The sequence below is a fragment of the Besnoitia besnoiti genome, chromosome VI (assembly GCF_002563875.1).
Source record: "Besnoitia besnoiti strain Bb-Ger1 chromosome VI, whole genome shotgun sequence".
NCBI classification, from domain to species: domain Eukaryota; phylum Apicomplexa; class Conoidasida; order Eucoccidiorida; family Sarcocystidae; genus Besnoitia; species Besnoitia besnoiti.
In genome coordinates, this window is record NC_042361.1 from 2726002 (window position 1) to 2751191 (window position 25190).

Below are 25190 nucleotides of genomic sequence, written 5' to 3' on the forward strand. Positions count from 1 at the left end.
GCTGAGGCAGAGACGGCAAACCCAGAAGCGTGTTCGGAGACAGGAGCGGTCGACTGCGTCGAACTTGTGTGGTGGTGGAGTCAGGCGGGTGCAAGGCCCTTTTTCCAAAAACCGATTACGCAGCCGACTCCCACGAGATGAGAGACCGGCGTTGCTTTTCTCCGTCATCGCAGCGGTAGGCTCGCGCCTGCATCCCGTCGCCTTCTCCCTCTGTCCACGGAATCCGTGCCCCCTTCGAACAGAGTCCGCCGTCCAAACTGATTGTCACGTTTTTCGTGTAGGTGCGAAACCGCCTTCTCGCTCTGCTGTCCTGAGTCAGTCTGCATCCTCACACCCCGAAACCTGGATCTTGTCTATCGCTGGCCTCCAACTCCCAATCGGCGTACATGTTTGTCCTGTAGACTGACGTCGCGCTGCGTCCTGGACCTCTGTATGCTAGCTTAGGTCTGCGTTCACACTGGCCGCCCTGCGTCTTTCGTTGGATTTCTTCCGCGGCAATGGACGGGCGCTTGAAACCCGTGCGCGCGCGCGACAAGCGCCGCTCGTTCTTCTACGACCAGCTACCGCCTCCAGGGTCGGGTCCTATGTTTCACGCGGGGGATGAGCCTCAGCCGCCTGCGGGGGGGCGCGTGAGTACGCCTTCAGCAGCCGCTGCGGCGGCCGCGGTCGCGGAGGCGGCGGCGCAGGCGTCGGAGGCGGGCGCAGCCTCCACGCGCGGGAGCGTCTCCTCTGCCGGAGGGGCTCTCGGCAGCGGAGTGCACCTGTTGCCGCGAGCGGGGGCAGGGCCTCGAGGGTCGGTCGCCTTCGATCTCCCGGGGGGCGCAATCGCGAGCAGCGCCAGCGCCGCGCAGGCCGCTGCCGCTGCGGTGGCGTCGCTGCAGATCGAGGCTGCTGCTGAGCGTGACGGTCCCATGCGCCCGACTCTAAAGCACATGCAGTCGTTAGCGAAGCTGCCCATTGGCGGAGCTGAGGCAAGCAGCGGCTCCGGCGAGCGGCATTGGACCGCTGGCGGAGGCGAGGGCGGCAGACGCCTGGCCAGGGCCGCGCTAGCCGCCACGGCGGCGGCCTCGCTGGGCTCGATGCGGCGCGGAAAGAGAGACAGCATCGGCGGGCGGAGCTCGAAAACAGGATCGATTCTATCGGGGAAAGACGAAGGAGAAAAGGAAGATGTGGTTGGAAGGCGACGACACAGCTCCCTGGGGTCGTCCGATAACGTGAAGGGGGGCGGCAGCGACGATGAGGAGGAACCCACCGACAGCGCGGCATTTGAGAATCAAGGACAACTCGGCACGGACTTTATGCGAAATGTGCCTTCCGTCGTCGGCATTCCTGTTTACGGCGTCGCGACAGGCGTCACGTTTGGGAGTTTCGTAGGGCTGCTTCTCCTTTCCTTTTTCACGTTCCATGTGTTCACGAGTTGGTATGACGCCAACATTCTCTCGCAAGACATACCCCTCCCACGCACAGGTTTAGACGCGAGCCTTCATTTGCGGAACTGCGCGGTCCAGTTCCACCGTTTGTCTGACGACGACATCGCCGCGGGCCGCGGAAGTTTTTTACGCATGTCTGCTTGGTTGGGATTCCAGGAACGGTCGCACCGGGCGAGGTCCGGTGAAGAGGCAGAGAGCCACTATAGGCCTTGGACCTGGAGGTCTCCACACGAGCTCATGATTCGTCTGCGAATCTCAAGCTACGATCCCTGGTTCCGGTGTTCCATCCGTTTTTATCTGGCGGAGAACTTTGAGTTCAACTCCCTAGACATCCTGTTTCTACCTGCAGACAACTACGTCAACCTCGACGCGAATATTCCGGTGATCGTCAAGGAGCGCCTTTCCCTAGATGCGTTCCACGCGTTCATTCGGTTCCACTCCATCGAAGCGAAATCGATATCGCTGTCGCTAATTGAGGGTCATCTCGAATTTCTCCTCGACGGCGTCCCGTCGCACTACTCAAACCAGCCCATCTCGATCAACAGTCGCACTGCCAGCGTCTCCGTGCAAAGCCGGTCGCCCCTGTCGATCTCGATGGACGCTGACGCTGCGGCGCGGAGTCTCCTGCGGGCGTCAGGTCGCATTTCGGTCTCGACGCCCTCGGGAATTACCAGTCATATGGCAGACACTGCACCAGGGTCCAATGGCCAGAGCAAAGAGGAAGGAAATGGAGGCGGCAGCTCCGTTTTCTCCACCGAATCCTCGCCGACAGTGCACGCGCTGCTTTACCCGTCAGACGCCTCTCTAGTCTTCGCCGGCATGATGGCGATTCCGATCACATTTGATTGCGAGCAATGCGCCTTCTACGGAACGGCTCGCACGCTGAGCGAGTCTCTCGAAGAGACTTCGATGGAGACCTGGGTCGGGCAGGTCCACTCGGCGCAGCCGCACTTAATCCCGTACGCGGAGGAGAAGGTCTCCTCGGCGCTGCGCTGGGTGATGGGAGATCCGTCCGCGCCCTGGGTCATCAATGTGGAACCCACGGGGCTGCCGGAGGCAGCCGGCCTGTGGCGCGTGCTCTCCAGCAACGCCTACCTGAACACCGTCAACTGGTTCGTTATCCTCTCCGGAGGTACCTTGACGCCGCGGACTCTGCACGTTCCTCTGCAGATCATGGGACTTTTCTGTCGCAGCGTGATCGACGTAGACGAAAACGACGTCGTCGCAGACGTCATCACGTCGGCGGAAGACTACATCGCGGGCAGCGCGTCGCATTACTTCACTCGAAAGCGGCAGGGCGACGCGGGTTCGACGGGCTCCAGGCGCGGGTTTGGGAGACCGTACCAGAGCGGGGGCGACGACAGCGCGACGCCGAAAACCGCAGCCGAATACATGTGGGCTGCCTTCGGGGGCACATCCAACGCGGCAGGAGGCGCGCAGGTGGAGCAGACCGGAAGGAGACTCCAGGCAGTGCCTGAAGAAGGCGAGGTGAATGGCGGAGGCCCGGATCAGCCGGCGCCGGAAGCAACTGCAGAGAGCCAGGGACGTCCTGAAAGAGGGAAGGCGGGGGCCCACCGGCCGAGCTATCCGCCAGGAAGCAGAGACAAGTATCGCTACCAGTTGCTGCAGAGCCGACAGAAACTCTATGGCGAGTACTATGCAGTGAAGAAGCAGAACGAGAATAAACTGCGTGAGGCAGCCGCCGAGGCAGCCAATCCTTTTGCAGCGGGCTCCTGGTCACCCTCTCTTCTGCATGCGGACGACGTCGGCCCCTCTAAACTCGGGCAGCACTCGAGGCAAGCGAGCAGTGAAGAAAGTGCACAGCGACCGGAGAGGCCTTTAGCCTACGCGGACGGCGCCAGAGGAGGCAGCTGGCACACAGGATCCATACTCGGGTACGAGGACGACGGATGGAATGTGAAGAACAAGACGGACCACGGGATCTATCCGTATCTCTACCGGCCTTCGTCACTTCCTACTGTCGCCTCCTCAAGCCTTCTCGACTTGGGAGACAAAGAGCGCGCCTTCATCCAAGACGCAACACCGGCGCCGGTAAGCAGACGGTGTGTGGCAGTCGTGGCGTTCCACGCGCGGATCACAGGCGGTTCACTCTCTGAGGCTGACTGACGTTTTCAGTGATGCTCCGGGAGGTGGTCGGGCGCGGGGTATCTGGCATCGACTGGACCGAGACGGCAGGGAAAGGACATGCGAGGGAACCGCGTTCGATACGTCCATGCACAGTAGCCAGTCAGTTTAGGGTTTAGGGCAGTCTGACTCGCGTTGGTTGATTCGTCAGCCGGGCGGACGTTGCCCCGTGCTTCTGCGGAGCGACTGGCAGCCGCGGTGGATCCAATAAAAGAGATTCCAGGCCTATGCTCTTCCGTGTTGTTTGTCAGCGTTCCTTGCCTTTGGAAGGCGCGGAGTTCCACGCTCGGTTCGCGTGGTGCCTTGTCCTTTTTCTCAGGTGCGCATGCTGCTTGCCAAGGACTCCGCGTACCCGGGGACCTCTGTGGGTCCCACGAAGCCGCTGACCATGTGCATCAACGAGGTGATTGAAGATACGTTCCTTGTCCTCTGGAACGCCTTCAACGACACCCGCACGCCGTCGACACTCTACGTGTGGACGAAGGAGTACGGTGGCACCGAGTATCTTTATTCGGTCCTCAGTGACGCGCTCGTCAAGACTCGCGTTGGGTAAGCAGACTCCACATAAACGCGCGTCCAGCTTGCGTGCGAGCCGCGGAGAGACCAGCCTGCAGAGGCGGGGGAAGACCTGCTGGACTGAGCTGGGGCGCTTTGCTTGCCTTGCGGGCTTCAGCCGCGACCAAACTGCTTGAAAATGTCGCAGCGTTCCTCAACCATTCGCAGACCCGCGCTGCATCTGGATCCGAGCGGAGCGTTTTTAGCTTCTGAGTCGCCTCGAGGAGATCGAGCCAGCGTGAACCGTACGCGCGCTGCGCACCTCGTGGGGCCAGACAGTGGCTTACTGAGAAGGCCTCTTTTTTGCAATTTCGGCTTTTCAGGGTCCGAGACACCTGGTACTTCATGGTGGCCATCGTGATCAACCTGGTTGCCACGTTCGTCCTGGGCGCCTTGGCTGTGTACGCCGTCTACGCGCACTTCATTCCTCGCTTGAAAGAGCAGGACAGAGAGGCCGTTGTTCTGCGCGACGCCAGCCACAGACTGGACCACGAAATTTCCGGTGAGGAAGCTTGCGGCGCCGCGGCACCGCTTCGCACACTGACAGACACTGGGAAGCCTATGAACACGCTTGCGAGACGCATCCGATGATGGTGTTTGTGTCTTCGTGGGACCAGATCTCTCTTTGTGTGACTCCACAGCTTTTCTGCCAGTTCCGCGCACCCGGCCGGCCGTGCCGCAAACAGCGTTCAGGACATTTTTCTAAATAAAGAATGAATCCACCTCCCGCTCGGGTACTGCCTGAGGCCTTGTGGATTAGTAAGGAGCTGTATTTTACCTCTGGCCTAGGCAAGAGTTTTTTGGTTGCCCTGCGCTGCGTTGGCTTTGCCTGTGCTGTCTCAGGTAGCACGTCCGCCGCAGACGCGGAGTCGAGTTGGAACGTGATGGTGTCGCGTGTGCACTACCCCTGCCATGGCTTGCTTCTGCGCTGGTCGGCGCCGGAGGGCCTCGGCTCGTTTGTTCGTCTGGGCGTCCACATTCGTCCCGCGGACGTCGCTTGGGCAGAGGCCGCGAACGACACCACAGCCTTGCTCAAATATGCAAAGAAAGAGGTGTATATCTACCTCAACGCGTCGAGCGTGCAGACCGTCCATCAACTCGGCTTGAACCAGAAAGAACTTTTCCTTCCGATTCGACATCCCGGCATGGTGGAGCTAGATACGGCTCAGAGCTTCAAACTGGATACGGAGATCAAATACCGCGTCCGGCTCGTGCGGTTCACAAGCCACGGTCGCGCTCTCGATCAGTCTCGCTGGTCTCCGGAGATCATTCTCGGCGGCGGCATGACCTTCACAGACTACCCCATCCTCGTGATCAAGCGCCTTCTCCCTTCCTCCGTATCCTCCCTCGATATTTTTTTGAGAAAATTCACCTATGTCGCCAGCCACTTCTCCATCCCCGTCACGCTGACAAACATCAAACTCCAACTCTTCGACATGCCGCCGGAAGCCAAGGCGAGGCATCTAGGCAGGTAATGCCATGCCAAAGGGAGACGTGAACAAACCCCTTGTCTCCTTGGGGGTGGATCGTCGTCATGACCGCGCTGCTGTCGGCTTCGCAGGGGGGGCTGGGGGGGGGGAGGGGGGGGAGGAGGGTGAAGCGACGTCGGCTTTGCGATCTCGTACTCCGCCGTCGGGTGGTTCGGAGGCGCTGTAGCATTTTCTGTTCTTGTGGAGCGGCGATGACGCAGTCAGACGGCGCTCGCCTGGCTGCTGCGTCGCTTTTGCCTCGAGCGCTGTCTTCTCTGCGCCCCTGAGTTGTGTGCGACTCGTCAGTCCGTCATGGGGGCACTGCTCCCTCGCTCGTCAAGCGCGTGGCTGTAGCTAGCAGTGGCCGTCGCGTTCTCGGCCTTTCTTACACCTCCTCCTGCGGCATTGTGTCTCGCTTTCGCAGGCTCGGGTCTGGAGCACTTACACGCTTTCGGCGGTCGTCGCTCGTTGGCGACGACACAGAGACTGTGAAGCGCTGGGGCTCGGACGTCGAAAACGTCCTCGAATCGATTACCTGCAACTACACGGCTAGTGCACACTTCGGCTACAAGGCCCAGGTGGTAAGCGTTTCTTCTACCCTGCATCGGGGTTGTCAAGCCATTGTTGACGAAAAGTTCCAAGATGAGGCCGACCTGTCGCTTCGCTCGGTTTCAGAGACTTTCCACCGGCCTCTCGACCGGCGGAATATCTGGCGCGGGGCCTCTGTCCCTGTTCTACTCGTCCCTGTACTCGTTTCTCCGTTCCTCAGCCGGCGCAAGTGACAGCCAAATACGTTGCAGCGGCCGCGGGTCTTGAGTGGCGTGTGTCCGTCTGCGTTTGCCCCGTGGATGCTGTGCCCCAGTCGCTCTCGGGTTTCACAGTCTTTTCCGCTTTCGCTTCTGCTTCTTGTCGGCGCAGGCCAAGGATATTCGCACGAGGACCGGCCGCCGCATCTACTCGGAAGTCCGCTTCCAGGGCCACCCGACGGTGGTTGAGCCTGACCGCCAGGACTCCGGCGACCAACGTGTAGGGGAGGCAGCGAACGGGGGCGGCTGGGAGACTGGCCGGGAACGCAAGGGAGGCGCTAAACAATGATGCACAGCGAAAAGGAACTTCTACGCATGCGTGGGCCTGTCAGTGGCCGCTGTCGGCTGCAGATCTAATGGGACCCGCCCCCACACACACGGGCGCATGCGCGCGAAGGGTCACTCTGGCTTCTTCGCACTGCGGCCTGGCTGCTCCAGTGCCTAACTGAGTCCTGCGGTCGAGTGGAGTCATGCGTGTGCGTTCCTTTTTTACTGGCGCTTTTTGCAGCCCTACCTGGAGCTGAGCGCGACGAACAAGAACCTCCGCTTGCTGAAAGATCGTATCGCCCACAACACGATCGGATTTGAAGTCGTGGCGGGCGTCACTGGCCAGGTGCTCGCCTACGGCACCATCCGCTTCGAGGACTTGTACCAAATTGTCCGCGAGACAGTTCGAAACCAAACGGCCGAAGAAGAGCGAAAGGAAGAAAATGGAGACGTAGCCCAAGAACGTAGGAGGAAGGGAATCTCGCTCAGATGCCCTGTAGCGACTGAGCACCTTCGTGCACACCAACGCCGCACTGCCGCACGTTTTTGGGACTCGCGTGCCGTCCTCCTTCGCCCGTAGCCTCAGGCAAAGGGAGACGGTCGCCGGGATTTTTCCTTTTCCGCGTTGCTGGAAGTGAATGCGCCTTTTCTATTCTCGCTTACAGCAGCGCCCTTCGCGGGCCCCTGAACTCCTCAAAAAGCGGAGCGATCGGCTCTCGAGGTCGTAACTACAGAGGTCGCAAATACGGTGATTTCTGCTGAGATTTCCCGGGTCTTTTTGCAGGCGCGAAGACGGCGGGAAGGTTCCGCGTCGGACTCGAATACGTCGACGGCGGAGGGCCGTGGGGTCGCCTGGAGTGCAGCCTCGACATCGAAAACATTCGCAGCTATATTCGGTGAGCCAAGCGAGGGCAAACGACCAGGAGGGGGCCAGAAGCGCCTGGGCCGTGCGGCAGCGAGGCACGGCCTTTCGTCCCGACGCCGCGGCTCTGCTGCCGTCTGCCGACGTGATATGAGTTCGTTCCGCTGATGCCTGCGTCACGCCTGCCCGCGCGTTTCTGTTGGTCAGGTCCCCTCGTTATGCCGCCGTCTAGGCACGTGTCTCCTCGCAGCTCAGTCTCAGTTGACCGGTCCGTGAGCTTTCAAACATCTAGCGCGTGCGTGCGCACCTAGGCAGCCTCTGTCGTGACACGCGCTTCTCTCCGACGCTCTTCGTTTTTGCATGCCCCTCTCCTGTTATCGAACACGATTCCGTTAGGGACGCTAGTTTACCATGAGATGTAATATATGAATTGGGTCAAGAAAAACAGGAACAGTGAATGGGCAGCGATGCGGTGGCTCGGATCGGAAGTGACGGAGTGCAAGCGGAGCGGCATCCTTTGCCTTACAGACACTTCGATAAAGAGGAGACGGCCGAGCCGGTGCCGCAAAGGCGCAGGATGAGAATGAGGACGACCATCCAGACCATCAAGCCGCGACACCCCGACGAAACCGACGGTGACGCCAGCACGGGTGAGACTTCGGCCTGGCGCGTTCGTTTATAAAAACATGTTTACACACCCACACCTTGGCACCCTTACGTGTGTCCCTCTCTGCATCTGGGGCGAAGAGTTATCGCCCACATGCCTCATGGCATGCGCGGAAAAGACCGGTTTCTCGTCTGCTCGCGCCGTAGCCCCGTAGCCCTCACTAGCGTCTGTGGTTCGGCGTGTCACGCCTCGCGCAGCTTCCTCGCCTGGAAAAGTCCCTCCAGACAGATCTTTTCCCGTCGCTCCTCGCGCTTGCTTACCAGACTTTCGGTCAGAAGAAGTGAGCCGGTGCGGCTCACTTCTTCATTTTCACTGGTCGTCGTATTGCACAGGCGGTTTACCAGTCTAATGATCTGCCCTCGGCATCGAAACTTGGGTCCGTGGTTGCCGCGTCTGTTGTCGCAGCCCCGCTTGCGCACGCGGACACGCCCCCAACTCAAGGGGGGCGCCGCGGGCGGCTGTCGCGGGTCGAGGGAACCTCGCAAGACATCTTGGCTCAGCTCGGACTGTTGGAGGGCAGCGACCCGAGCGACACTACGCACAGCGATCGCGACTCGGCAACGCGCAACTCGACAGGCGTGATTGAAATGACCAGCCCTGTGCTCCGCGACGGACGGAAGAAGGGCAGACTCTCGACACGGCTCGAAATCCCTGGCGACTCCGAGGGCCTCCAAGGTAGGACAGGAGACAAACAGGAAGCCCATGAACGCACGGATCAGGAGCCAAGGTTTCAGGGGTGAGACCAAAGGAAGTGGGATAGCGAAAGACTGGGAGATCGCAGAGCGCACGCGGAGGAGGCACTGGCAGGAGAGGCCAAGAGACTCCGTCCTCATGCTCGCTCGGCGCCCCCTGCAACATGAATATCTCTTGGCGCCTAGATACGGAGCCGCCTTTGCATCCTCGGTGTGCCTGTGGCTTCCCCTCTTCACTTTCCCCGTTTCCTAGACTGCGGACCCAGTCCGGCGGCGTCTAATCGCGTTGGCTTCTTCACGCGTCCTTTGCTTCCCGCCAGAAGGGTGATTGTCTCCTCACGTCTCGCGGTGTGCCTCTGTGCCTGTTGCTTCGCAGTCCCACTCCTGAGCGCCGCGGAGAGCTCGCCAACGGCGTCTCCCACGGCACGCATGTCACGTGTCTCGGGCAAGCGAGTCTCGCTGATGACGTCGGCGACGACGATCGGGCGTGACAGTCTGCCCTACTTCGTGCGGGACTCGCCGGGGCGGCCACTGCTCCAGGGCGCTGACTTGTTCGTGCAGTGGGTCTGGCCTGACTCCGCCGCACACCCTGAGCACGTCTTTCTCTGCCTCTTTCGCCACGAAGATGACAAATACATCTCTGCGCTCCACTGGGGGCGGCCGATCCCAAACACCGGAAGCTACGCGTGGAGCGTCGACACGAGTTTCGAGGTAGACGAGCGCCCCAGCTTGGGGGTGGCACGCTGGGACTCGAGGACGACTGGCGGGATCGAGTGACGGCTGCTGTCTAGCGGAGACAGAGGGTCGCGCCGCAGTGCTTCGTCTGACGTGGAATTTCTGTCTGTACACCGGTCTACTTGGCAGCTGTAGAGGCGCCTAGGCGTTTGTGTAGGTTTGTGTGGATCCATAGATTAGCTAACCTTCAGCGTGACCCGCTCGCCCAGAGCCTATTGAGCGCTGGTCCAGCGATACAGACAGTACGGCGACGGGACATGATAGTGCATGTCTCTTCGACTGGTGCCTCGCTTGCTTCAGTTGTTTCCCCCGGCGCCGGCGCCGTGCGAGCGGGTGTGATACCGGCTAATTTCTCTGCACGTCTTGTTTTTTTTGCGTCCTTCAGAGAGGACAGCAGTGCCAACTGGTCTATATCGCCATGTTTACGAGCCCGCTGGAGCCGCCCTACGACGCGTCAGGGGCCGTGTGTGAATCAAACGCCTTCTATATCGTTCGGCCGACGCCTCTTGCTGAGCTCGAGCTCATCTACGCTTCCTTCTGCCGCACTCACGGGCTTGAGATGGAGGTACGCTGCCAAACGTCCCGTTTTCTTCCTTTCGCCTCACTCTCGGTGGGCACACCTCTGAACTGTTCGTATTTCGAGAGATATGTCTTCGGCCTCCGTCCTCCTTTGCGCACACGTTTCAGTCTTTCGTTGTATGTTGACCTCCGCTCCTAACGCTCCCGTGCCTGGACGCGGTTTGGTGATTGTAGCACCGGCGTGCCCACACCTCCGTATCTAGGCAAATTTACTAATGCCTACACACACAGTACATACGTACTTTTGCGCATATGCAGGCATGTCTGCACTCACTGGCAAACTTATAGGCGTCTATCTGTGTACGTTTCCCGGTACCAACGAACTGTTTTTCTTCGTTTTGCTTCGGCTCCATGTCTCGTGCTACCGTCGCTCCCCGTCGCTGTCGAGCGCCGCCCATCGGTAGGCCCGTTACCGCCTGAGTGGGGTTTTTCAGCACATGTCTGAAGCGGCGCTTCATCGCCACGGATTCGACGTGAGAGAGCACATGCTTAAGATCTGCGAGGACCTGCGGGCGCCGCTCTGCACAGAGGCGCAGCGCGCAGAGGCTGTGCACTGCCCCGGTCAGTGTCTGATCAGCACGCAGTCGAAACTGGTGATGCTTGACCGGGCGAGCGACGACGTTCACGGCGCAGCCGCCGCCGAGGAAAAACAGGTCGTCGTCTACAAGTGAGTTCGAGAGGACTGACAACCGGCAGATGGCCTTGTCCGCCGCGCATTCGGCGCGATCTCGGGAAAAAAAGAGAGCCCGCGCAGGGGCTGCGGGGGAGGGGGGGTAGGAAGGGCGAGTTCGGCAGTTGGCAGCCTGCGCGGCGCTGTGGGCGTCTGAAGAAGCGGGAGGGCGCAGGCTGCCTGGACTGCTGGTCGGTTCGCCGCTGGATCGCTAGCCGCCTGCATCGGGCTCGGGGGTCTGGTTGGTTGCCTTGTCAGCGTGCGCGCCTGTTGCCGTTCTGTTCGCACGTAGGTCCGTCACGCGGAAGGTGCGGCTGATTGAGAACTTCGGTGTCGTTCGGGACGTCGACTGGTGGACGAGCAGTCCGGACATTCTGCTGCTGAACAATGACCTGCTGTACTCTAGTGCGCTGCTGCAGCATTCCCGCTCGCTGCTGTCGCACCTGCGCTTCTTCTCGCCGTTCTCCGGCAGGATCTACACACCGAGCGCCTCGCAGTGGCTGATCGAGTCTGAGAGCAGCGCGCCTTGGACCGTCGCGCGACGCTTCGAGTTCCAACTGCTCACCAGCCTCATCAACGTCTGGATCATCTGCATCCAGTGCATCGTCTACTTCGCCTTCCCCGTCTTCGTCCTCGCGTTCACCGCCATTCACAACTACAGCCTAACTGTAAGAAGAAGAGTTCCGTGACGGGGGGACAGTCAGTGTGTGCACATTGACGGACTCGATTTTCTCCCCATGGGGGACGTGCGGGTTCGCGGCTCGCGTCTGTCTCTCCATCCCGCGCCGTCTCCGCCTGAATCAGTCTAACTGTCTGTCTGCTGGTCCAGTGCTGCCTGCGCGCACTCCCACGGCGTCGTCGTTGTCCTGCGCAGCGTCAGATCTCTGCGGCCCCGTTCCATTTTCAGAGAGCCTGGAAACCCCACGCAGCGCAGCGCCCAGGATGGAAGGGCTGTGCGAGTGTCGGTGTGCCGTTTGCTCTCTCGGAGCTCCGGTCGGGCGCATATGTGTGGGCGTGTCTGGGTGTGTTTCTCGTTCCGCAGGTCACGACGCGCTCTCTGCAAAAGCAAAAGAACGAACACTACTTCAGCGACGTTATCTTTGAGGCTGACATAAAATCTCTAATGCGCCTCCCGCCCGGCAACCGACTGATAATCATCTTCACGTTCCTCTACATGTGCGTTATGACCGTCGCGATCTTCTTCAAGTAAGTACCTCTTTCTCCTACAACTCAGACTTCCGGTCTGAGCAGCGCGCCCTCTCAGAGGAGAACCTCGTCGCCGCCCTGCAAAGGGATTTAGAGAGGCATGCGTCACGCATCAATATTTTTCAACATCACGAGTGACCGCCCTCACTCGCTGCGTCGGTTTACCAGCTTTCCTGTTTTTCTGATTGCGGCGACCGATGCGCTTCTGGTTTCACAACCTGCACTTTGGAGTGCTTGTACCTATGAGGATGCACAAGAGAGTAGGCACATTCGCACAGAAATCTGCTCAGCTTGTCCGGCCTCTGCATGCGTAGACATGTGCCTGCGGAGGACATCTGTTGAGTGCGCCGCTGTGTGCGTTGTCGCCCGCATTGCTGCACGGTCTTCTCCTTTCTGCTCGCCTGTCTGTCTCAGCGTGTTCCTGCGGCAAAGATTCCCACGCGCCCTCCGTATGCTGGACATCGCGGGCCGCGTGCTGGTGACGTTTTCGATTTTCTCGACGGCTTGGGCGCTCTCGGCATTTGTTTTCTGGTTCCTCCTTGGAGCCCTGGTAAACTCGGATAGCTTCTTGCCATACGCGGCGATGGTCGGTTCGGTTGTCTTCGTCGTGGGCTACCTCTGGATGAATTTCCTCAGCTCCAGGGTAAGAAACTCACGTCAGATACCGCTGGCGCATGCAGGGCTGCAGGCCTGAGCAATGGCCGCGCATCGTGCGGTGCCAATTTACGCCGTCGCCGACGTTCTCGTTAGTGAGGCGGCGGGAGTTTTTTCTTCCTTGAATTGACACTCGTTTCTCCGGGTTGTCGTTCGAGGTTTAGGCACTACTCCAGTCTTCTCGCATGCGAAAGCTGCTTTATCGGGTTGGCTCCCTCTTCCGCGTGTCTTTGCGTGCAGGACGGCGTCACAAAGTTCATCGAGGACAACATGCAGCTGCTTCTCTCTCTCGCGCTAGATCACTGGTTCGCCAACATGAATATCACCTACACCGGCAAAGAACAGGTTGCAGCCGACGAGATCCTCGTGACGTACCGCGACAGAATTCACGACGAGCTGCGGGTGCGTTCGACGCGACCGCAGACGGACGTACTCTTTGCGCGAACTCAAGAGCTCGGAAGCGTGCGACAGGGATTCGCGCCCGCGCCAGACTGTAGATACGACTACAACAGCGTCCACAGTTTTGAGTCTGAGATACGGGAATGGAGCGTTTTGTGTGTGCTGTTTGTCTCTGTATGCAGGACGGGCGCATGCGCCTGCAGCGCGAGTATCAGCTCGGTCACCTCGACCAAGTCGACGAGAGCGTAGAGGGCTCCGCGTCCCGCCTCTACGGAGATCACACACGCATAAAGCAACGCAAAGACAAGGTAGCCTACCGCCAAACTCGCTACTTCGCAGATAAAACGTCTAGTCTTTAAGGCGAATCGACAGGCTTTGTTCGTGGTCTGGGCGTGGCGTTTGCCGGAGGGGGCACGCTTACGCAGCTGTGCCTCCTTCCCGTGCTATGTCAGCTGGGCATTAGTAAGGCAGCCCTCTGCCATGGAGACTGACGCGCCTCTACTGAGAAACGTGTGTCTTGGCCTCGAATGGGGGGGGGGGGGGTGGGTTTGTACAAATATGCATGCGCGTGCGTAGAGAGGTGTATCGCTTTGTATCTGTGGCACAAAACGCGCGTCAGCGTGTATGAGGGTCTTACTTCACAGCTGGTGTGTCGTCTCGCCTCTTGGTCTCAGCTCGCTATCCCGGTGTTTGACAAGTACACGGCGGCAGCCGATCAGAGCTTCTACTTCGATGACAGAGGCCAGCCTCACGGACTGGAAAATATCCCCAACCTTCCGGAAGGAGGTAAAGAAGAAACGACGCTCGACGAGGAGCGCGGAAAGAGACGGCGAAGGAGGGCTTGCAGCGTCTGAGGACGCGTCTGCACAGCAGCACCTACCCTACGCAATTTTAATTTCTGCTTTCTTTGCTGCGTCTGCATTCGTAACGGGGAACAGGTTTTAACGGTATGTGGTCGAATATCTCGTGTTTTCTGAGCTTACCGTTGGTTTTTTCGCAGCGCGTTTCGCGACGGTCAGCGAGGTCGGCAGACACTCGGAGAAGATTGATGACATGCTCTCTGGATGGGATTCAGCGCTTCTCAAGGACGGCGTCAAATACGGGCCGCGCTTTGGGTGAGTTTCCCTTCGACGTGTTCTATTCTAAGTTAGCCGTTATTTCTCTCTTTGTCGCGTACGAATCTCTTGCGTGGAACATGTTCATCTCTGCCTCTCAGTGTGTCTGCCGTCGCGACTGCATCCTAAGCATATCTGTTGCACTAGAAAACACCGGATTCACGCACTATGGACGTTTTCCCTATCTTTTTACTTTTTCAGGTACAAAGTCGAACACTCTCCCCAGCCGGGACAGAGTTACTCCTACGCAATCGTCGCGCTGCCGCGGTACCCGCCTCCCGACGAGTTGGACGACGTTCTTAAGACGCAGATGGTTTTCGATTACTTCAACAAGGAAGGAAAAGACTATCTCACCTCCACAGAGTTCATTGCCTTTCTCAAAAAACTCCGCGACAGTCAAGCCGAGGAGGTGAGTCGCGTCCGCGACCGTTATGTAAACCAATACATTTATATACACATAACTATAGATATTTGTACGCACGGCGCTGTACGCGGGCATCTGAGCAGTTCTATAAAAATATCCCCGACTCTGGTGGCTTCGCTACGTTGACGAGCCGTACGATCCTCTAATTTTATTGATTTGCTTTGAAGGGTCGATATATACGCCTTCTGCTAGTGTGGCTCAATGCGACACACGCGAGATTGTTCTTGCTGCGCACGAGCGACTCGAAGTGCAGCGCCTGCCGTCGCATTTGCGCTCAGCAGCTGCAATGATCAAAAGGCTTCATATGCATTAGCATATATATATATATATATATATGGATATTCACAAATCTGTAGCATATCCCATCCAGGAGGTTCTTGAGAACCGAGCGTGTTTTTCTGTTTGGGTCTGCAGCAAAACTGGCCAGAGCTGTGTGCGTACTTCAACGATATCGCCAACACGAACATCGACCCGAATCGCGGAATTACGGTCAACGATCTCCTAAAGATTTACAGCCTCCAGTCTGGTAAGGTGTCCAAGCGCACGCGGCAACAAATTGTGCGCCGACCCCTGTGGTCCGCTGCCCGCGCATTTTGCACCATCTATCCGAGCAGCTGCAACTTCTAACCTTGAGACGAAGCATGGCGTATCCAGTTGCGCCGCGAACACGCTGATGCGCAGATGCGCAGAGAGATCGGTAGATCGACCTGTGTGCATCTCTATGTTCATACTCTTGGTGCGTTCGTGTGAAGAGCGATTATTTGGTTTGTGTGCGAGCTCTTTTTTTCAGGCGAACTGGATCGCGACTACGAAAAGCTGTATCCAATCATCCGGCAGGACGACCTGGACGAAGACCTCGAAGACCTCGAGCGGCTCTCTGACGACGACGAGATCAACGGGCAGAGCGAGGAGGACGTCTCCGAATACGACGAAACGACTGAAGACGAGGACGAAGAAGAAGACGCAGCTGACGCGGTAATGAAAAGACACGGAAAAGGGAGACCCTTGTGCACGACGCAAAGAAGTGCATGCGGAGCTGCGGAGATGTGTGGTCGTGCAGGCATCTACACATGTAGAGGGATACTTCCATATACGCACAGAGTCGGTCGCCACATCTGCCGCAACTGCCCGTGGTAGCAGTGAACTCTTCACCCTGTGAGGTTCCCAGTCGCAACGACAGAATCATATATATATATATATATATATATTTACCGATGATTGTGTGCATACGTGTACGTGGGGGCGGATGAGGGGGCTGACTCTCGAGATGCTTCGTTCCCTTCATGTGCGTTCTGGTGTGCCTTGGGCATATTTTTCAGGAGGGCGACGACGCAGGCGGATCAAAGACGGTATCGCAGGAGGAAGAGCGTGTCAAGCTCGAGCTGAAGACGAATTTGAATGCGCGCAAGCTCCAATACATCTACAACTACGCGACGCAGGAAAACAGGGGACCGTAGGTCACTCCAGCACATACCAAGCAGTGCCATCGCCTTCCGTACCAGAGTACCTCGATAGATATATATGCGTATATATATTTCTCTATGTCTATATATATATATTCTATGCCGGATCGAAAAATGGCAGTTTTATGCATGCGCGCACACCTGTCCACCGTCAGCGTTGCAGATTGTCTGTTTCCATCCCCGAGTTTGGGCTGTGATTCGCGTTCACAGCGGGTAGCTCGTGCGATTGCCGCCTGATGTTATGTTCCAAGTCGTCCTCTTCCGGCGCCCAGAGACCTGGTGTTGGGCCTTGTGGCTAGTCAAGCCGCTTGAGCGCGAGACACGGGAGTCCGCGCCGAGCGTTGGCTGATACTGGCGAGTATTGGCTGGTGTCTGTTTTTTGTGCTATTGCGCAGCGCGATTGACGAGTTGATTTCCTCCGTGCCTTTCCTCGCGTCGAAGATCCTCGAGACGAACATTTTACTGCTGTCTCCCGTTTTCGGGAAAGAAGCGATCCTGGGTCTCACGTCCGGATCGTCGCAGCGCCTCAGCCGCATCGGCACCGCGGCCGCAGGCCTGGGCAGCCTTGAGGAAGAGCGTCTCTCTGCTGCTGCCAAGAAGGTGCGTTTCTCTCGCCGACTACTCTCACAGACGAAGAGACGAAATCGCACGTTGCGAAGATTCAGAAAATACAACTCCATGAGAGTTCAAAAATCATTTGCTTCACCCGCGCCTCGCTCCGACAACTCAGGACTTTGCCCCTGGGCGAACGCTAAACCCTAAAGAGCTTCCTCGCGGATGCTTGAAATTTGCTTTTTGATCTCATGCTCGCTTGCGGAGCGAGTTATGATCCTTGCGACGCGGCTTCTCGAGGTGCGGCACGGTGGTGTGTTTGTGCTTCTGCAGGACGAACGCTTTGTCACAATGATGAAAGTGATTCAGCTCGAGTTTGCTCAGGAGCTCTCGCGGCAGTTCCGCCTAGTGCACACGGCGATGTTTGACAACCACAACGTACGCGCAGGCGTGCAGGACTTTTACGACAACGTGATTCCGCAGCAGGTCTCGACCAAGGCCTCGCGCCTGCTGAATCAGAGTCTGGAGCTGTCGCGCGCGGACGTCTACCCGACGAATGCGGAGTTGCTGGCGGCGCTGCCGCCCAAGACGGCGAGCCAGCTGCTGCGCGCGATTCAAAAGTACCGAATCGAAAAAGATCAAGAACTCAAACAAGTCCTGACCTACATCTGGAAGTCGCAGGGCGCTCTACAGATCCAGCTGCAAGTTCACCTCGTGTGCAAAACACTCCTCGACCTGCAGCTCCTAACCGAAGACGATTTCCTCGCAAACACGATCGAAGTCCCCACCGAGGGAGGACAAACGCGAGAGGTCAGTCCAGGGGAGCGCGCGGCACTGAAAAACAAAAAAAGAGTGGTTAAATACACATACCCGCACAGCCATACCTACATTCGATTTAAAATTATCTGTACCCATATATGTGTATATATAGGTGAATGGGGGTGACGAGACCGCTGTAGACTGGCGCGCGGGCGTCCGTCAGTGTGCGTGCCGGAAGCACGGAGACGCTGGCGTTGTTAAATCGAAGCATCAGGGGCACGCATCAACCCGCTTGTGTTGACCGTGGAGCCGCATGTGTAGGCACCAGCAACGCTACGTGGGGGTGACCGGCGACGCCGAGTGTTACGCCCCTCGTTTTTCATTCCTTTTGGTTCTGCCTTCTTCTGCCTGAATCGCCTCTTGTTTGCCGCCTGTTTTTCGCAGTTCCGCGCGCTCTGCCCGAAGGAGCCGGCGTGCCTGAAGCTCATCACGGAGGCGATCGACAAGCAGCTAGGCGGGCGGCTCCGGCGCATGACCTCCACGACGCACCTGGTCCAAGTGCTGCGCCACATCGTCGACAGGAACCTCTGGTTCGAATGTGAGTCATTTTTTTCGATCGCGGCCGCGTGAACCCTCACCCTGTCTTCTCCATTGTGTCGACTCTAAACACATGTTGGTTTGTGTGCGTAGATCCTTCGGCCTTTCATGAATAGATGCGTATGATCGTGCACGCGCTGTAGCTCTAGCTGCGCCGTGGATCAAGATCTGCGGAGAAAACACGGCTTGCCGATCCTGGTCGGCGTTTCCTTCCGCAGGCTTCATCTTCCTCGTCCAACTCATGGGAAACGACATCTACGTCGACGAGCTCCCCGGAGGCGCAGTCGGCGTCGACGATTTCACTGGCCCCTTCGGCTACCTCTTTGTCGACCAGATCGGTGGACCGGGTGAGAGTGACTTCGATCGCTCTGCAGCAGGAAACCTTGCAGCGAAGCGCCCGCGCATTCGAGCATAGCAACGCCTATACACAGACCTATACCCAGCTGTGCAATCCATCTATCCAGATGTACATGGATATACATAAATATGTGTATCTATATGTATCTATGTCTCTATGTATGTATATCAGCGGTGTACACAAAAACAGGTGAGGTTCGGAGTAGCACCTTTTTGGAGGCGGCGCTCTCACGCGAGGGCTTTTGTCGCCGGAGGCGAGGGTTACCCAAGTAGACAGCTTCGTCGTCGTGTGGGAGGTGTCTGCGTAGCGGAGCACTGTTGTACACAGTCTTTGCGGATGCGCATCTGTGGTGGGCTTTGCTTCGTGCAGACGAATTCGAAGGCATTGACGACCCTACGCAGCAGCGCTACCGGCGCAACTTGCTGCGAATCCGCGCGGTTTTCGACCAGCTGAGCAACTTTGCGGGGTTTTTGCCTCTTGATCTCGTCGACGAGGCGATTCAGCTCCTCACGGACAACCGCCTGAACTTCTCCGGAGTCGTCGCGTGTCTCCAGCACCTAAAAATTGGAAGCGTGTACATCGAGGACAGCGGTGACCTCGTCAACACCTTTGACCACCTCGGCGTCCGCCGCGACTCGCCTGTCTGTGACATTGAAGCTTCAAGTGAGACGTGTGCACATGCGTCAGAGTCGCTCGCGCAGAACAGGACCCATCTATGTGGGCGAGAGCCCACTTCTGCAGTGACAGCGGAGCTGGCCTGATGCGTGAAAGTGCGCAGGAGGACTCTGCAGGTGTCCTGGGCGGTTTCGAGGGAAGGACAACGCGGGCAATGCGCGGCCGCTCGCTGGTAGCGAAAATCTCTGCGGCCACGCACACGCCTGCATGCCCCTCCGTTGACTCTTGCATCTTGTGTTTGCGTCTTCAGGCGAGACAGTGAACGAGGTGATTGACTGGACTTCCTTCCGTAAGGATCCAGGCTGGACGCCAGACTTGTTCCGCGCGTTCGATCGCCTGACATCGTCGTGCCCGGGCTATATGGGGAAGTCGCAGATGTTCGAGTTTGTAAAGGAAATTCACAAACTTTTCCAGCCGCAGGTCTCCGAGATGCGCCGCGGACGCGACCGTCTGCGAGGCAGAAAGCAGGAACAAAAGGGCGGCATTACCCAGCTCGGAGGAGTCTCTAGGGAGCAGGCGATCCGCCAAATGGGGACAGACGGCGACATCACCGCGGCGCTCCTGCCCGCCGACGTCACTGTCGATGCAGCAGATGAGGTAACACGCACCCGCAGTGCATCCAGCTTTTTTTTGTGTAGATAGTTACGTCTTTATTGCGTATCTATCTATCTATATATATGTCTCTGTCTATCTGTCTATCTACTTATCCGTCCATCAATCCCTATATGTATCTCTCTCTCTCTCTCTCTCTCTCTATATATATATATATATATATATATATATATATATATATATATGTATGGGTGTGACTCCCCAGCAACAGATCCCCAGAGTGTATCCTCAGCCTACGTATATAAACGCGTGCTCGAGATCGCGTGTAACTAAAAATATCACGACTGTATGTCGCGAGGTCTGGAGAGTTCGTTTTTCTTGTTTGCGCGTGTATTTTTTGCAGACCATGCGGATGGTTTCCTTCGAGATGTTTCACAAAGTGGCCTCGAAGTTGGGTCTCTCTGTGAGTCACCGGCACTCGCGCATTCTTTGGATTATCCTCTCACTGGACTCGTACGAAGAAATGCAGCAGTTCCTGCCTGAGCGCGACGTGAAGCTCGGCTTGATTCGCATTTACCTGCAGCCGCTCGTGGGCAGCGGCCGGCCAGCGACCAACCGAGACGACGTCGCGGAAATAACCGGCTACAAGGGCTACGTCACCTTCGTACTCTTCCGCCGCATTCTCAGGCAGCTCGGCGTGGTCATTTCCGATAAGGTCAGGTGCAGGGGGATGCAGAGAGGAGGGCGCGAAAGGCAGCGAAAGGGCAGCTGAGCGCCGGGCGGGGCTTACAGGGATGCAGCGTTCAGGCTCCCGCGACGGTGTGCGTGGGCGGGCTTTAAGAAATTGGTCCTGCGTATGGACGGATACCTCGGCGGGAGTTTGTGCATGCGACTTAGTTCTTCGGGGCGTGTTTCTCTCAGTCGGCTAGAATTCTGTGGGACGACATTCCGAAGGATCCACTCGACGTCACCGACTTCCTGCCTCCCTCGCTCCTGAACGAAACCTGTCCAACCAAGTACCTGCGCATCGAAATGGACAAAGTCGGCATGGACCCCATGAAGGGCCGCGTCGCCAGCATTGACGTCATCAAGAAAAAACTGCCACGGTACGTGCCGCGCTCCCGTAAGAGGCAGCTGTCTACACACGAAAGCCCACGTACTCAACAAATTACAAAAGTATCTGTATATATATGTATTTGTAGTTTCCTGCTCGGCCTTGGCGTATGTCGTTGTAGATGAATGCACGTGCCTTCCTGAATCGATTCTACTGTATGGGCCTCTTGTTTCCGTGCTCCCCGTACATTTTATATATATACGTATATATATGCATGCATGCGTTCCTCTCTGTCTGCGTTTTCTGGCCGCCGGCTGAAGGGGCGCCAAGTCACTTTCGTGTTTAGGGTTTCATCTCTTTGCGCTGTTTTTCCAGCATGCTCATGACGGGTCTCTGGCCGGAGGCGATTCGCGTGCTGCTGAAGCTTTCCCTGCAGCTGGACGTTCCAGAGAGTCACATCACGAGTGTGTTGTCTTCGATGGACCGGCGCGCGAACCGCTACGGCTTGATTCGCCCGGAGGAAGTGGGAGCGATTCTGTCAAATCTCTCGGTGGAGGGCATGACCTTCTCGATGCTGCGCGATGTCATTCAAAAGATGCGCGTGGTGATGCCGGACCAAGACATCAAGCGCATGTTTGACCTCATGGACATCAACCAAGATCTCACGCTCTCCCTCGGCGAGCTGCTCAGCGGCTTCGAGGTGCTTTTTGGCCGCCTCATGCCTGCGCTTGTCCTCAAACAAGTCGGCCTCTCCAACGAAAGGATGCTCATCATCCTCTGCTGTGCCACACTCGGTCTCCTCGCCTTCTTCGGCTTCCTCGGCCTCGCCTTCTCCAGCTTCGAGGTCAGACCCCATGCACGAGAGAGCGGCGGATCGTTTTCCTGCCTCGACTGTTGCCTTACGTGGCTTGTGGAGTAGACGTCCTCGGCTTGGCGCAGACCTAGTCTAGACGCTGGAATACATTCGTGTTCAACTCTGTGTCTGGGTATGCGTACCCTTGCACATACATTTGCATGCGCATTCTACTAGGCAGGCTCCAACCCCGTGTCGTTTCGCATATACACACACGTTTGTACATTGAGGGCCTTTGATTTCCATCCAGCGTTTCGATACTATGGCAGTCGTTCCCTCCTCCTACGCGCTGCTGGTCTCTCTTGCTCGCATGTGTGAGTCGCTCTTGCTTTATGGCATGTGCCTCCGGTTCCGTTTTTTGCCAGAGCTTGAAGAGCGGCATCAGCACAGCAGTGCAATCGCTGTTGGCTGTCCTCGGAGCGGTCGGACTGCAGTCCAGCGCGAGTCAGGAGATGGAACAGGTGCAAGAGCGCATGAAGACGCATATCGAGGCGATCATGGGCGACCAGCTTTCGAAGGCCAAGGAGCAAGTCGAAGAGCTCCAGGAGTACATCAAACCCGAGCCACCCTCAAAGGAAGGAAAGCCCACGAAGGTACGCGCCTCAAAAGCTCAAGTTGCACGTCTGTACAAGCGAGGCCGGTGGCGAGTTGTACATACGTACTTAAGTGCATGGATATAGGAAAGCTACCTTGCCTGACAGCATAACCCACATTGAATCAGTCCGTTGTCAACTATGGTCTTTCAGACGTGTACAAACAGTTTACGGTTCTTGTGACGAATTTCTCGTGCTTAAGAGCCAGACGCGAAAGAGAGGGCGCTGCATGTTGCGTCGGTTTCCGGGTTCGCAGGGGCGCGTATCTGCTTCGAAGCCTCGAAACGCTCTCCGTGCCTGTGCCTGTGAGCGATATATTCAGCTTCGGTACATCGTTCCTCGCAAATTCCGTCCGGACCTCGAAGATCCGCGACCATGCGTCACGTTCACGCCTGGCTCCTACGTGCGGCTCGACCCGACGGTCTCTGGCCGCGTCGATCGCGACAAACTCCGGTGGACTATCACGCCGAGAATTCCAAAGAAAACGGGACTAACGTTCAACCCTCTAACAGGTGTGTTCCCGCGCCGTATTCGACGGGTCTGGAGATTGTGTCCTGGCGCTCGATCTATCCCATGTGTACAGATGCATGTAAATATGAGGGCGCGCGTGCTGCGTACGTAAACACGTGTCTGGCGTGTATGAAGGTCCTCTGCTGACAGCCTCTCTTGCGCGGCACAAGCATCTTGCGGCTTTATCTCTCAGCCTCAATAGATTTTCTGGATGCGCACACATGCGTACAGGAGTATGGGCGCCTGCGAAGGATGTGCAGGCGGACGAGAGGCCCCAGGCTGTGTCTGTGCTGCAAAGCCTTGTCTGCGAAACGTGCCTGGCTAGCTGCGTGAGCAAGAGCGGCGTTCGGTAGAATTGAGGCGTGCGCGTGTTCGTAGGCATTATCGAGGGCACTATTCCGTTCCACGAAGAGCACATGGGCTCCTTCCACATGCCCGCTGGAGCTGACAAGCGCCCGCTCAAAGTGTCGCCGTCGATGCGGTCGGACTACATGGAAAACGATGTGCCGTCAGACGAAAAAGACGTTCACCGTAAGTCCGCTTGTCAAACGTGGCCGATCCGACCCTCCCGCGGTTCCGCTGGACGGCCCACCTCCTGCACATATACATCTGTGTATATATGTATACACATGTATATATGTGTATATATGTAAATAGCTGTATACGCGTATGTTCATGTGTATGAAGATTCTTAGACACGCCTGTCGATGGGAGGCGCATGTCGTTCCCCGTGCGCTCTGTGGGTTGTGCGACTGCGTTGTCTTCGCGGCGCTGAATGAGGCTGTGGCATCATGAAGGCAGATGCTTGTGGTGCATACAAGCCCACTGTTCGCGCAGAAGTCGGCACCTCCTCGTTTTACATCTGTGCTGAGAGGTCGCGTGGTCTGCGTGTCATTTTGCAGATGACGACGTAATGCGGCTGCCGTCGCATCACCCCAGCTTCGGGGACAAAGTCATTCGCCTTGCGCGGAGGACGTACACAGTCGTCGTCAGAAATTCGGCAGGATATGCGCGGACGCGCGTGACATTCCAGGTATTCACTTCTCAAGCAAATGCCCACCTTTCCCCCAGAAGCGCATGCGCGCGCGGCAAAAAGTGAATGCATATGTATGCATGCGGTCTCTTGAGTCATGCAGAATGCCTCCATAGGAAGCGAGCGTGGTGGCTACCAGAGCGCGCGCCGGTCACGCGTGGTTCTTTTCTGAGCTGCGGCCGCGTTTACGGCAGGGGAGCGTCTCTAACGCGTGCGCCATTTTTCGTTTCCTTTGTAGATCGAGGGCAGGGGCTCCTGGGGCAACGGCGCTCCGAGGCGACTGCCGCTGAAGCTCTATCCTGCCGCAAAACGGCAGACATCTGTAGGCTCCTGTTTCTCCGATCGCGAAGTGGTGCCCCGCAGCCATCTTTGAGCTTTGTTTTTGTCGTGTCCCTACAGATCCAGCACAGAGGCTTCTTGGCGCGGCAGCAACATAAGAAAGAGGCGACAAAAGATCCGGGCGCCGAAACCCGGCGGGACCTGCGCAAGCGACAAACCGTTCGCCTGGCCGAGGCTGAGACTTGAAAGCGACAGGCTCTGGAGGGAAACCGAGGCTCGGAATCTGTTTACTACCATTCTCGCCGTCTGAATCTGCTGGAGGCGACGCATCTGAGCTCGTCTCTACTGTACAGTGTTTAAATCGGTATATACGTTCCTTCCTACTTCTGCATGCATTCGTTTGCGGCGAACTCGCTGGCGAGATCTCGCGCCACACAAACAATTCCGAGTTCTTGTGTGCCTCTGAATTTTCTGAATCTGGTGAGCTTAATGCTAGCTCATGCCACCTAAATACGACAACGAAATCAACTCCCCACACTCAGCCCTCACGGAGCTGCCTCCATATATCCTATATTCATATATGTATATATATTGCTCGAAAAATGGCGTGACAGGTAGCATTAGCGTGCCTCTTCCCCGGGGAACGATGGCGGAGTTATCCGATGAACGCCACGAGAAATCGGGTTCCACCTTGCGCGCGAATGGCTTTTAAGGGCTTTTTCCCAGCTCGCTTGGTTGCTTTCGTAGCACTGTGTGAGGATGAGCGAGCAATCCTTCCCTTTTCAGCCGGAGCGGGCAGCTGACAAAGAAATGAGTCTCTTCAAGGCGCCTAGGCCCGCCGGAGGGTGAGACGCTGGTGCGTTGAAAAAATCGGGCAGAATGTAGGGAACCGAAAACAGCAGGCACGCGTGTGCTAAATGTGCGCACATCATTTAGACAAACATATGCTCATCCCGACGCCGTACACGCATGGTGTGTAGGTAAACAGACGTTTTCTTATATAGGTCCGTACGTGTCTTGGCTATCGTTCACGTTCATGGGCAGACAACGACTCAGCCGCCTCAGCGCATGCGGAGATTCGCGTTAACTGGGCAGACGCGCGGGCATCAATTCGAGTCACAGCGTAAGGCGTTGGAGTCGCCGTACAGACCTCAAAGTATCGATGTTTTTCTCGCTCTGAGCGAACTCGGGAGACCAAAAGGACAAAAACCTCCACAGGCTTGTCGTCATTCTCAGA

The 25190-nt window shown here is 57.3% G+C and overlaps 1 protein-coding gene across 1 annotated transcript; it reads left to right on the forward strand.

The window, feature by feature from the left end:
* Window positions 1-497: 497 nt before the first annotated feature.
* BESB_068000 (EF hand domain-containing protein) lies at window positions 498-24199 on the forward strand (the record flags this gene model as incomplete). Its single annotated transcript, XM_029365193.1, has 39 exons — window positions 498-3237; window positions 3313-3482; window positions 3895-4124; window positions 4454-4632; window positions 4974-5601; window positions 6024-6180; window positions 6518-6625; window positions 6914-7136; window positions 7457-7568; window positions 8063-8184; window positions 8607-8876; window positions 9270-9604; window positions 10014-10193; window positions 10642-10874; window positions 11170-11545; window positions 11920-12083; window positions 12498-12726; window positions 12978-13139; window positions 13319-13444; window positions 13811-13922; window positions 14137-14251; window positions 14453-14660; window positions 15090-15201; window positions 15466-15650; window positions 15995-16128; window positions 16534-16738; window positions 17024-17500; window positions 17894-18047; window positions 18265-18393; window positions 18774-19067; window positions 19330-19676; window positions 20035-20346; window positions 20553-20737; window positions 21061-21529; window positions 21904-22131; window positions 22454-22643; window positions 23020-23172; window positions 23544-23674; window positions 24074-24199. 39 exons carry the CDS (start codon window positions 498-500, stop codon window positions 24197-24199), a joined length of 11010 nt encoding a protein of 3669 aa, XP_029218776.1.
* Between the last annotated feature and the right edge of the window lie 991 nt (window positions 24200-25190).